This window comes from Saimiri boliviensis, chromosome 12, assembly GCF_048565385.1.
Source record: "Saimiri boliviensis isolate mSaiBol1 chromosome 12, mSaiBol1.pri, whole genome shotgun sequence".
NCBI lineage: Eukaryota > Metazoa > Chordata > Mammalia > Primates > Cebidae > Saimiri > Saimiri boliviensis.
Window position 1 is genome coordinate 50,669,493 of NC_133460.1, and position 13,356 is coordinate 50,682,848.

The window sequence follows — 13,356 nt, forward strand, 5'->3', positions numbered from 1 at the left end:
CTAGGGGAGCAGGAAGAAGGGCGTCCTGAGGAGGGCATAGCCTGAGCAAAGGTATGGCAGCCAGGAGCCTTCCCCTCTGCCCCCCTTTCCTGGCCTTGCAGCAGCCAGCTCAGAGTGCCAGCTGCGGAGCCCATGGAGGAGGCTGGGACAGGCCTGGGCATTCGCTTCTCCCTTGGCCCCTGACAGCAGGTGGCAGGGAGCAAAGCAGCCCTGGGCTGCACTGAAGGCAGGCCAGGAGAGCAGGCACACCTGATGTGGCATCCTCCAGGGCCATGGCATCCCCAGAGAAGAGCCGTGGGCACAGTGTACCTAGTGACACACGCGAACACATTCCTGTGGGGGCCAGCTCCTTCTCCCCATCCAGGGAGCCAGACGGAGTCTCTGGAGGCTGCTGCAGCCTCGTGCTTGTTGGACTGTTGCTAGCATCCTGCAGTCTGAGTGTCCCTTGAGGGTCCCCTCTCCTTGCCTGCATGTTTGGAGGGATCCCTACTGGAATCCCCCCCTGTGATGGGGAGCTCCCTCCCATCCAGGCAGTCCAGGAGTACAGCATAGTCTCAAAGACTGTCAGAGTGGAAGGGAGCCTCAGGCGCTTTCTTAACTCCCAGACATTTTATAGAGGAGAGACTGAACCCTGGGGAAGCTACTGGTCTAAGGCTATTCAAAGCAGGGTCTCTGATCCTCCATGGGGGCTTCTGTCAGGATGTCATCCCCACCGCTCCTCCCTGCCTCATGTGGGAGGCTTCAATCAGGGGCGCCTGAGAGCAGCCCTGGCCTCCATGTTTGCTGGACAGTGAGAGTCAGGACGCTTTCTTCAGCCTTCCCAGGGACTCTGCCACCTGGGATCCATGCCCTTCCCCCATTCTGTTCCACTCACTTTCTTCATCCTTCAAAAAGAAATACATTTGGCCTGGCATGGTGACTCTCGCCTGTAATCCCAGCACTTTGGGAGGCTGAGGCAGGAGGATCACTTGAGGTCAGGAGTTTAAGACAAGCCTGGTCAACATGGCGAAACCCTGACTCTACCAAAAATAGAAAAATTAGCCAGGCGTGGTAGCACACACTTACAGTCCTAGCTACTCTGGAGGCTGAGGCATGAGAATCACTGCAACCCAGGAGGCGGAAGTGGCAGTGAGCCGAGATCACGCCATTGCACTCTAGCCTGGGTGACAGCGCAAGACTCTGTCTCAAAAGAAGAAAAAAAAAGAAAGAAAAAACATACATCAGTAGAAATAAGGCAGGTGCCAAGCCCTCGGCTGCCTTCTTCTGTGATTCGCGGTAGTCTCCCCTTGAGCTCTCCAGGTGAAAGATGCTTCGTGCATTCAGGGTAGGGGCAAGCACTAAGCCGACCTCCTGGCTTCCAGTCCCACTTCAGCCAAGCAGTCTCTTGAGCAAGTGTCTCACCCTTGCTGTGCTTCAATTTCCTTGTCTTTAAAATGGGAACAATAATAGGACTTTCCTTCTTGGGTTGTCAAAATGATCAAATGGATTAATCTGTACATCAAGCATTTAGAATAGTGCCTGGCACAGATTAAGTGCTTAGTAAGTATTGGCTCTTTTATTATCAGCAGTAATCTTTCTCTAGGGGGAACAAAATGGGGTACAGAAAACAAGAAGCTAAGCAAGTTGCCCAAGGTCACCCAGCAGTTCCGTGGCAAAGCGTGTCTGGTCTGCCTGCATGTGGACTAGCCTGCCTTGTCAGACGCCCAAGGGCAGGCTGTCTCCCATTGCTTGGCACAGTGGCCTCTTCCTGGTCCCTGTCTGAAGCAGCCAGTGCTGTTCCTTTGGCATGGTGGTTAACTTTAGGGACTGAGGGGAGAGTGGGTGGCTGAACCACCTTCCCACACTGCCCTCTAGGCACCCGCCCCTGACCTAGCCCTTCACTTGTACCCCAGACCAGACCACACTGCCATCGCCACTTTGATTCCACCTGACCCGTCACCCCAGCTGATCTCTCTTTCTCTCCCTGGTAGTCGGAGCTGGGTAGGGCTCAGGGATGTCAAAACCCCTTGCCAGCCTGCCTTCTCTCTTTGAAGCCTCCTGCCCTCTTCCCTCCCTCTCCCCTCTGCCTTCAGTGTGCTCTGGCAATTCTCCTTTCTTTTCCAGGGACTCGTTGGGGAGATAGGAAGCAAAGGCTTGGGCGGGGGCGGGCCCACCCCACCCCATCCTAGACGAACCAGCCAGTGAGCATCCTGCTGGGTCACACCTTCAGTCCCCAGGGCCTGGGTGGGGAGGCCCCTAACTGTGGGGCCACCTGGCTTCCCCACCCGACAGCATGTCAGGCTCCTGTCCCCTGGGGCTCCTGAGGGCCATGCTGCAGCCACCCCCACAGTGACCAGGGTGCATGGGACACTGTGGGCCGGGAGGCAGGACTGGAGGGCAGGGCAGGGCAGGGCTTTGTGTCCCCATCCTGAGGCTGGGAAATGGGGCGGGTGGTGGGGGGCAGAGGGAGAGGGGTCTGCCTAATCTCCCCAGCAGCAGTGACAGAGCATGCAAAGTCCCTGACTGCTTGAACTTATCCCTGCAGTCCTTGTCTACTGCGCTTTCCTTGTCAAGCAGAGGTTGGGGGGTGGGGGGGCTCTGATACTCTCCCCAGCAGGGATCTCAGCAGAGCCACTATGCCTTCTGCCCCTACCACTGCCCCGAGGCCTGGAGAGGCGGCCAGGGCTTGGACTCAGGCTGCCCTGGCTGGAATCTGGGCCCTCCCCTTGCCTGGGTTCTTCAGACACTCAGAGGAACCCCCACCCTGCAATTCAGAGTGAAGTTTATGCGTCCTGGCTCCGCCCGCCCTCATCTAGTGGGGACCTTCCCCATATAAGCACACAGATGTCCCTTCAGTCCCAGATCAGGTACCCTGGATGGCACCTCCATGCCTCTGCCCAGCCTCTCTTTCTCCCTGTGTGTAGAAGTCCCTATCGTTCAGCAGGCAGCTGGAGCGCTGTGCCCTCTCTGTGCCCTTCCCTCCCATCTCCTCTCAGGCCCCTTAGGGTACTGGAACTAAGTAAAGTGGGCACAGACCTGCCTAGTCTGCCTTTGCAGGCTCCAGTTGGGGAATGGCAGTGGGGGTGTTGGGGAGGGTGGGAGAGGGTGGGAGAGGGCTCAGGGCAGTGCTCACAAGCCACTGACCCACCTTGGGGCGGGCTGTGTGGGACCTGGGACAGACAGAGGGGTTCAGCACTTGGGAAGCTGGGATTCTTCTTATCCCCAAGAAATCACCCCTCCCTATCCCCTTCTGCATCCACTTACATTCCCACTTCACTGGAGGCCCCAAAGATCCTGAGCACACAACTGCCACGCTTTCACAGCGGTTTTGCGAATCAGTCACCTGTCTGCCCTGCCCGTGGTGGGCCTGCTATGGGAATACGGATCCTGCTTGGTATGTGACAGGCAACCCACATACCCGAGTCTGCCTAGCTGCCTGTGCGACTGATTACTGGCAGGTCCCGTAAGGTAAAATTTAAGAACGAACGACGCCACTGCAGGTGATTTTTTTTTCCTCACTGGTTTCCTAGCCTCAGCAGCCCAAACCAGCTATTGAATTTTCTGGGCACTCACTTGTCTACCTCAGCTGGACCGCGTCCTACTCTCCTGTATTCAGAGCCCAAGGCCCCCAGCAGGGATCAAAAGCCTTCCCGTTGGCTGCGAGGGCGGCCCCTTTATTAATACCAATGTTAATACTGGCTACCATTTATGGAGTGCTTGCTGTGTGCCAGTGGCACATCACTAAACACTTTACGTGTGTAATCTCATTTAGTCCTTATGTTAGCCATGAAGTCTGATTAGTATGGCTATTTTACACATGGGTAAACTGAGACATGGGACAATCGTGTCTAGAAAGAGGCACTGGGAGGTCTCAAAAAGGTGAGGCCCTTGACAACTGCCTCTTTCTGAGGCTGCTGCGCTCCTGACATGAGAGTGGGGAGGTGTGTATGTGAGGGCATGTGAGTATTTGGGGTGGTCAGGGAGGGCTTCCTGGAAGGAGGGCTATTGGAAATGAGATTTGAAGGATGAATGGGAATTTGGCAAATGAAAGCAGCAGGGCCAGCAGTCCTGGCCAGGAAGTGACAGAGGCCAGAATGAGGGACTAGAAATGGCCTCAGCCTGGCTGCCTGTGCAGATTGAGGTGGGGAGGAGGGAAAGAGGCCAGAGTCTCCCAGCTCTGCCTGGTTCCAACTAGGAGGCATCCTGGGCTCGAGGAGGAGGAAGTACCACACTGGGATGCCAGCCTTCTCACTCTCTGGAAGCCTGGCACATGCTCTGAGGGAGCCAAGGGTCAGCAGAAAGGAAGGGAGAGAGAGCTGCCCTACATGCTCATGTTTAGGGCCCCTGGAGGGCTAAGCAGGTGCCCCTGTTGGCAAGTGCTGCACAATGACAGTCCCACTTCTAGCTAGACCAGCTGCTTCCTGGTTGGGAGGGACAAAGCAGAAGTGCCCTCACTTGCCTACTGAAGGCCCCTAGGAGAAGCCTGGGGGACAGGTGGAGTCAGCCTCAGGGAGGGTTTGTGTAGGGGCTCCTCATAGGTGCTAAGCGCCCAAGCCCATGTGGGTATCACACTGACCCCCTTCAGACCCATCCCCTTCCAAAGCCATCACAGAGCAGCACATGGTCAACAGCACGAGCTTTGAGGTCTGGGTTCCTGGATAGCCACTGCCACTTGCCAGCTGTGCAAACAAGACATGTTACGTATCCCTGGAGTTCTCATTTTCTCCAGTAAAATGGGGCTGTGATAGCACTTGCCTTGCCATCAGGGTTGAGTGAGGTGGTTTAAATAGCTGGTACTGAGAAGGGGTTCCTGCGATGGCAGCTATTATCCTCATTGCTGCTATTCTGTGGGATCAGCTGGCCATTCCTTCACACACCACATCATCTTGTGGGTTGTCTAAGTGCCAGGCCTTGTTCTGGGCACCAGGATGCCAGCTGTCCACCAAGCCCTGTCCTTGCACAGCTCATATTCTGCTAGAGCCACGCTGCCCAATAGAAAGACAGTGCAAGCCACATGTGACTTTAAATGTTCTAGGAGCCACAATAGAAAAGTAAAAAGAGACCAGGTGGAGTGGCTCATGCCTGTCATCCCAGCACTTTAGGAGGCAGGAGGACTGTTGGAACCCAGGAGTTAGAAAACAGCCTGGGCAACATAGTAAGACCCCCCATCTATATGAAAAATTTAAAAATTAGCCTGGCATGCCGCATGCCTGTGGTCCCAGCTGGTTAGGAGGCTGAGGTGGGAAAATTGCTTTAGCCTGTTTGGTCAGGCCTGCAGTGAGCCGTGCTCACACTGCTGCTCTTCAGCCTGGGCAACAGAGTGAGACTCTGTCTCAAAAAAAATCATAAGAAAAGTAGAAAGAAACACATGACATTCATTTTAATCATTTATTTAGTCATATATCCAAAATAATATCACTTCAATATATAATCGATGTAAAAGATCAACGAGCTATTTTACACTAATTCATTTCAAACAGAGGCTTCTAAATCCTGTCTTTTGCCCGTGGAGCCCCTCTTACGGGTCATACTTAGCAGGCACATGTGGCAGGCGGCCTCGATGGCCTCGATGATCGGCTGCCTGCCGACCTACTGGCATTGTCTCCCACTTGCCTTGAGGCAGGATAGTGACTTCCAGGGTCCTGGGAAGTTGACCATGGACCAAAGTTCAGTACCCACTGCAACGCTCACTATGTCACCTTATGGAGTCTGTAAAGCTGATGGGGAATGTTTGGCTGACGTTCTTGTCCTCTGACTTCCAGGCCAGGTGAACCGGCTGCCCTTCTTCACCAATCACTTCTTTGATACATACCTGCTGATCAGCGAGGACACGCCTGTGGGTGAGTGGGGGCACCGGCTGGTGGGCATGCGGGTGGCCTGGGGTGCAATCCCTTCCCACAACTGAACGAAATCATACGGGTTGAGGCCATCTTCTCCCTGATTTTGGAATCTCTTTCATGGTGTTCAGAGAGGCCCCTGCCAGGATGCCTCCAGGGACGGGGTACTCAGTCCTACAGAGGGGAGCTCTGAACGTCAAAGGGTTTATCATGTTGAGCCTCAGATGCTCCACTCCCACTTTTGGCGCTAGTGTGGATTCCTCTTGCACTTGAAGAAGCCCTTATGAATATTTGAAGGTGGTAGCTGTTGTAGAGTTTGTTTTGTGGCCTTTGAGACTTTTCTGTGATTATGAAGTTTTCTGCATTGAGTTTGCCTGGTTTGGGAATTAGAAAAAACATGAACTGTTTAGGGGGTGATTATGAGCATCTTGGTCCTCAGCCTGTCGCCCTGTCACTCAGGCCTGTCCCAGCGTCTGGCCCCCCACTGATGACCTGCCTCCTACATCTATGGCCCCATGGTCCTAGCTGAGCTCTTAGGATGCAGAAGCTTCTCAGGAAAGTGAGATTGAATTGCAGGAACTGTCTTGTAGTGGTGCTGATGGGAAGGCGCCCAGCCGGTGAGCAGGCAGCCAAATAACAGCACCTGAAAAGTGCCCACCCACCTCCACCAACAGTCCTTCTCTGTCCTGTCATTCTTGCTGGTGTCCCTTTAGGGAAAGTGCCTATCATCCAAGACTTCTTACTCTCAGGTCTGCCTGCTCTGCATGTGCAAAGGCAGGGCTGTGTGCCAGAGGCTGAGTACATCAGGGGTCAGCATGGTGCATCTTTATGGAGCATCACTTGAACTTGAAAATGAGGCAGGATGGCTCGGAGTGGGGCGGGATATTGAGATGCTTGCCTCATAGGTCATGTACTATACACACTCTTTCATATAAAACCCAGTGTAGGTGTGCGGTAGAGTGGATGCATAATTCTTCAACAATCTCTACTGAAGTGGGGTGCCTTACGTGGCCAGACTCACTTGCTGTCAGTGGGGGCCTGTGAGCAGCGCCTTTCACTCTTCCTGGTGGAGGCTTTTTTGCAGGAGGTGCTGGGCACAGCAGGTGTGTGTCTGGCTGTTTGTTGTGGGGATTGTCCCCACGGCCCAGTAGCGCTTTGTTCCCGTGGCCTGTGAGGGGCCCTCTGTGGAAACCCACTACTTCTATGGTGTCAGATCAGTGTTGTAAGGCTAGATTTGGAGTTAGGGTTTGGGGATCTGAATGTTTGAGGGGCCCCTCAGGAAGAAGGTTCCTGCATGTTTGGAATGCCCTCTCACAGGTATAGTCCCCTTCTGGGGGTGGAGAGCATACCCACATCCCTTGGGGACCCTGCTGAGCTGTTTGCTCCCCTCTGGATTCGGTTGGGGGATATTTGTGGGTGACTAGACTTGTAACACACCTGTGTTCTTTGAATGGAATTCACCTGTGACTCCTCTCTCCACCCAGACCTGGGGTGGGGCTGGCATGGAGCCAGCATGGCTGGCACACAGCGCACGTATGTAGGCAGATGGGTGCACTGTTAGCAGTGTTTATCATCATTCATGTCTATTTAAATCTCATCCTCTGGCAGATCCCTTTGTGGCTGAGGGATCTTTGGGGCAGGTGGGCCACTGAGCAGAGGTGTGGCTAGTCACTAACTGACCCACCCTGCCCCTCTCAAGTGAGCGGTCCCTGCTCTGTCCCCCAGTCTGTGACCTGCATGCTGGGTCCTGAGCGTGGGATCCTCAGAGGCCTATGTGTTGGGATGGGTTGGGGAAGGGTGGGCATTATGTGGCCTGAGCCGATGGGGACAAGCCTGGGCTGGATGCCCATGTGGCTAGCCGTCCAGCAGGCCATTCTCCCGCTGCCTTCAACTCTGGCTCCTGATTGTCTTTTGCAAATGCCAGCATCGATCTGCCACCAGGAGCAGCTCCCAGGCCTCGAGCCCTGTTAAGGCTGCGCTTGGCAGTCACAGTGGGGTGGCTGTCTAGTGCCATGGGGATTGATCCCTGACTCCAGGGTGTCATAGGATTGAGTGCGGGCTCAGTGAGCTGGAAGATAGCCGTGCTTATCTCTCTAGGCAGGGGGCGGGTGCTGAGCTAGCTCAGCCGGCTCCTGGCCTCTTCCCTTCCTTTTGTATCAGGATGGGAGCAGCGCAGCTTTCACCTGAAAGTCAGGAGCCCAATATCTGTTTCTCGCTGTGTGACCTTGGGCACAGCACTGCATCTGTTTGGGCCTCTGTCTCCTCATTTTGACAATGAGAGGGCATTGGAAAGACAAGCCCTGTAGACTCTGGTTTGGGCAGCCTGGCTGGCCTCTGTTGTTTGCAGACCCTTGGAGGTGACCAGCCTGGAGCCCTCCGCTGGGTACTGGCAGTGGGTGTGGACTCAAATGGACATGGTGGGCTCCATGGGTGCAGGCCTCCCACCAGCAGGCCAGGGAGACGGGGAGGTTGAAACAGCTTGTCCAGGGGACTGGCCTTTTGCCCGCCATGGGGAGTGGGGTAGGCTAGAGACTTGCCTTTGAGACTTGGCTCTCACGAACCATTCACTCTTTGACTCAGGATTCCAGCCTCCAAAATGGGGATGGGGTAGCCCCCTCACTGGATTGTTGGGAAGTGTACATGCAACACCACTGCCTCCAAAGCTTCCAACCTGGGAATGCGTTGTTGTTACTGAAGGGAGAGCCCTGTGTGGCCCACGGACGGCAGGTTGGGCTGTCCCACCAGCCATGGGCTGTCAGGGTGGACATACACACAGACCAGCTGGGTCCTGGGTGGTGCTCAGTGCCAGTGGCAAGAGGCAGAGCCCAAGCCAGGCTGAACGTGTCGACTCACCAGAGATCAGAGTTGTGGGCATATCAAACTTCCAGCTTGAGGCTTCATTACCTGGCTTCTCCTTAGACACCCAGTGATGGTCAGCTCATAGGCCTGCAAGGCAGCTCACTCTGCTGTGGGATGGTTCCAGGAATAAAAAAAATGCTTCTGGCTGGGCAAGGTGGCTCATGCCTGTAATCCTAGCACTTTGGAAGGCTGAGGTGGGTGGATCATGAGGTCAGGAGTTTGAGACCACCCTCACCAACATAACGAAACCCCATCTCTACTAAAAATACAGAAAATTCGCCAGGCATAGTGGTGCATGCCTGTAATCCCAGGTACTCAGGAGGCTGAGGCAGGAGAATTACTTGTACCCGAGAGGCAGAGGTTGCAGTGAGCTGAAATTGTGCCACTGCACTCCAGCCTGGGCAACAGAGCAAGACTCCATCTCAAAAAAAAAAAAAAAAAAAAGCTTCCCAAGATTAACAGGAAACCTGCCTCCCTGGAATGACCCATTGCGTTTAATTCTGATTGCTGGAGCCTTATAAATTAAACATGATAATATAACATATATGGCATACTATATGTATAATATAAATTATTATAACAACAGCATTTCTTGACTGTTCAAGGCAGTGTCCTAAGTGTTTTTATGCATTAATTCATTTTAAAAATTCCTTTTTAGAATTGGAGGTAGAGTTGAGGTACAAGGTCTACCTGTATGTGGCTTCTGTGAATGTGCTCTCCTGAGCTAGAGATTGAGACTTTTATCCACCCTCAACTTTCTGAGCCTTCTCGTTGTGTATGCTGTTGCCTGCATTCTAGCAGGGGCCAGTGGCCTGGGAGCAGAATGGGAGGCACAGCGTGGCCATTTGAAATCCTTTGCAGAGGCTGTGTGTTCATTGCTATCTCCTCACCTATCTCAGGCTCCAATTCCCTCCGAGTAATGTTCTTCTGGAAGACCTTCTACCAGCCGGAGAAGACAGAAGCCAAATGAAGTCATTAACTAGTGCTGCCTTCTCCTGGTCTGTTCACATTGTCCTCCTTCCCTAGATATACCCCCATCCCTGCATGGAGACTTGGAGAGCCTGGAATCGGGGGAGTGGCGCAAGGACAGATCAGCAGCTCAGTCCCTGGTCAGGCTGGTTGGCCTCACCCACACCTTGGCCTGGCTATCAGCCCTGAATGGCCAGAGGACACCTTTAGCATGAGGAACAGGTGCTGCAGGGGTGCCATCTCCCAGTCACCTCCTGAATCTACTTTTTTTTTTTTTTTTTTTTTTTTTTGAGATGGAGTCTTACTGTGTCACCAGGCTGGAGTGCAGTGGTACAATCTCGGCTCACTGCAGCCTCCACCTCCCAGGTTCCAGCGATTCTCCAGCCTCAGCCTCTCGGGTAGCTGGAATTATAGGCATGCACCACCACCACCCCCAGCTAATTTGTTATGTTTTTAGAAGAGATAGTTTTTCACCATGTTGTTCAGGCTGATCTCAAACTCCTGACCTCAAGTGATCCACCCACCTCAGCCTCCCAAAGTGCAAGGATTACAGGCATGAGCCACCGCACCTGGCCCTAAAACTACTTCAAATGCCCCACCAGCCTTGCTGATGTCAAGATCACCAACGACCTCTGTGTTGCTAAATCCCATTGTTTCTTCCCAGACCTTTCGGCCTTCTATTGGTTGATCTTTTCCCTCCTGGACACCACCCTCCCCTTCCCAGCCTCTCTGCTGGTTCCTCCCACACCTCTTAGCACCGGAGGCCCCAGGGCTCAGCTCTTGTCTCTCCTCTCCTCATTCTTGTTCTCGTGGTGGTCCCATCTAGCCCCCTGGCTTGGGCACTACCTATATACTGACAACTCCTAGCTTTATATTTTCTGCCTGGACCACTCCGCAGGGAAGACCCCAGACTCCCGTAGTCACCTCTCTGCTCAACATTCCTGCTTGATATCTGAAGGGACATCTTCATTCTCTGCTCGTCCAAAGCCAGACTTCTGACCTCCCCCAAACACCTGCCTTACCAGCAGCCTTCTCCTCTCAGCTGCGGCTCTGTCCTGCCAGTTGCCCGGGCCAAGAGCTGGGACTCATCCCTGTGCCTCTCTTTCCCCCTCTCGTTCCCTCCCATCCCTCAGGACATCCTGTTGGCTCTGTCTCCAAAACCATCTGAGAATCTTCTCACCCCTCGGCCTTTCCACTCTCATCACTGAGGTCCCAGCGCGGTCACCCCAGCAGCCTCCTCGTGTCTCAGTGTTCTCCCTGACTCTGCCCTCACCTGTGCTGCAGCCTTTTCCCTCCTAGCCGTGAATGGCCCTGTGCAGCCTGAGGCAGAGCCTGCTCCAAAGCTGCTCAAGTCCCTCCCTCCCATGTGGAGTAAAAGCCCGTCTTCTTCAATGGCATCCAGGCTGTTAGCAGCCCAGCACCTGCCACCTGTCAGTCCTCGCCCCACCCTGCTGGCCCCCTCACCAGCTCTGCTTCATCTGCGCTGGTCTCCCTCTAGGTCCCTAAGCGTGAAAGGCAACTTCCCACCTCACGGCCTTTGCAGTGGCTGTTCCTGCTGCCTGGAACATTATAAGCCTGCACTTACCAGGTTCTTTCAGATGCCCCCGCCTCTGGGTGGCCCTCCTGGGACTCTGCATTGGGGGTTAAGTACTGCTCCCTTTGCTTTTTCAGGGGCTTGGCCATCCTCTCTCTTGTCCCCATGGAGATGCTGCTGTTACTCAGTTGCTCTTCTGTCTCCTCTCTTGGCCTGTGACTGCTTCCCTATGGCCTGGCCATCACTGTGTCCCCAGGGCCCAGCCCTGTGCCTGGTGTGTGCCCAGAACTTAGGGAAGGAGTACATGTCTGGACTTGGTGAGCATGTAGGGGAATCTTCCAAGGAAGGATCGGGGGGGGGGGGGGCTGGCCCCATGCCCCGCCCACCATCCCTCCTGGAGCCTCAGGCCAGGCTCTCCCTCCCCAGGGCTTATTGGGAGCACGGTGTTGGTGGCGATGGAGATGGCTGCCCAGGGAGTGGGCCCAGGAGAGCACTTTCCTGCAGATGGCACAGACGTTGAACGTGCCTTTGCTTGTGAACAGCAAGGCCCGCGCTGTGCCAGGGGTCCTGTTTTTATCATCCCAGCTGCCCATCTGAGCTATATGTGGCATATTTGCTGAGGACCCTTGGGGCCCTGAGCTATGGCTGGTCCTGGGGGAGGAACACAGAGGTGGCAGCATGAAGCCTGGCTTGGAGACACCGAGCTGACCAAGTGGGTGTAGAAGGGATCCTGGAGGGCATCGAGGCCCTGGACCTTGGCCACCACCTTCATACCCCATTCCCTGGGTGGGGAGCAGAGTTCCTGCCACGGTGGTAACCACCCGCAGCCAGGAGCCTCCCGAGTGTCTGCAGGAGGAAGTGCAACTCTTGATCTCAGTGAGTGGCCCCACTCTCCACAGACACCCTGTCCCCCAGCACCGACACCTCACACTGCTGTGCCCTCACCCATGCTGTTCCCTTGACCAGGGGTGCCCTTTCCCTTCCCTGCCCGGCAAAGTCCTGCTCTTCTTTCAAGCTGCAGCTCAGCTGTCCCATATGCCAAGAGGCTTCCGAAGCCTCCGCAGCCTGCCCTTCTGCTGGCTTTGTCTGCATCTGTGGCTCTCAGCATGCTCTAGCCTGGCTGTTTATGTGGATCCCATTGGACTATTAATTTTTACTTATTAATCTTATTAATATGACATTATAATTAAGGATGATTTTAGTGTCTCTGTATTATACCAGACTGTGGAGTGCTAACGTGAACCGTGGTGCCTCCTGCCCGGGCCTCTATTAGGCACTTCAAATGCATGGCCTCCTGTTAGTTTTTGCAGTGACTGTCCTGGAGAGATGGGATGATCTGCATTTGACAGCGGAACAAGCTGGGCCTCCGTCTCTGTGTCAAGCATGGTGCCCGGCACAAAGGGGGCCTCAGCAGATGCTTGATGGGTGAAGAAGTAGATGGGTGAATGGATGTCAGATGTCCTGCTGGGTCCCCTCCCCTGGGCTCCCTGTCCTTCCTTTTGTCACTGGGGTTGGTACAAGTGGAACTGACTTCCCCAGGCAAAACTCCCAGCACCCTGAAAGTGTCTTGAGCCACAATTAAGGTGATAATGTCATGCTAATCACCTACATGAGTAAATTAGTCTTGTCAGGAGCCATTAAGGTGGGAAACCGGGATTCATTAGGATGGATTGGTCCCAGGCAGTGCCTGGCACTGCTGCCAGTCAGCGCTGATTAATTTCTCTGCAAACTCCATCAATGCCCAGCTGTTTCGTCTGGACCCAGGGAGAGCAATTTTCAGGTGGGCTGACCCCGCGTCAGCGGTCTCAGCAGACAGAAGAGCGGAGCGCCTGCTCCCTGCAGGAGCAGCCCCTGTGGAGCGGAGTGGGAGCCCAAGGAGGGCAGATGGTGGGCTGTGCGGGCAGCCAGCGCTCAGGGGCGGTAGCATAGACACCTGCGGGCATGGAGGCTTAGGTGAGAGAGGAGTCTGGGAGGCATCGGGGACTTTTCTGGAAGTAGTTTCAGCCCCAGTGCTCCAGAAGGGATTATCCCTTCTCCCTAAACCCTCCTCCCAATGTCCTCCTAAAGAGGAGAAGCCATCTCTTTGGAGAGGGTGGAGAACCACAGTGGGAGAATTACTCTTCTCTTAACAAGAAGGTTGCTTAAGTCTGACACAGGCGAGAGGGGTTGTGGTACCCC

The 13,356-nt window shown here is 54.5% G+C and overlaps 1 protein-coding gene across 5 annotated transcripts in view; it reads left to right on the forward strand.

Moving 5' to 3' along the window:
- Nucleotides 1–13,356, forward strand: part of CDH23 (cadherin related 23) — a 423,515-nt gene that overhangs the window by 44,257 nt on the left and 365,902 nt on the right. For all 5 annotated transcript variants that reach the window (XM_074382361.1, XM_074382354.1, XM_074382359.1 and 2 more), the window contains exon 3: nt 5,742–5,819. In XM_074382361.1, coding sequence (XP_074238462.1) covers nt 5,742–5,819 — 78 coding nt within the window. The remainder of the gene's footprint in view (nt 1–5,741; nt 5,820–13,356) is intronic.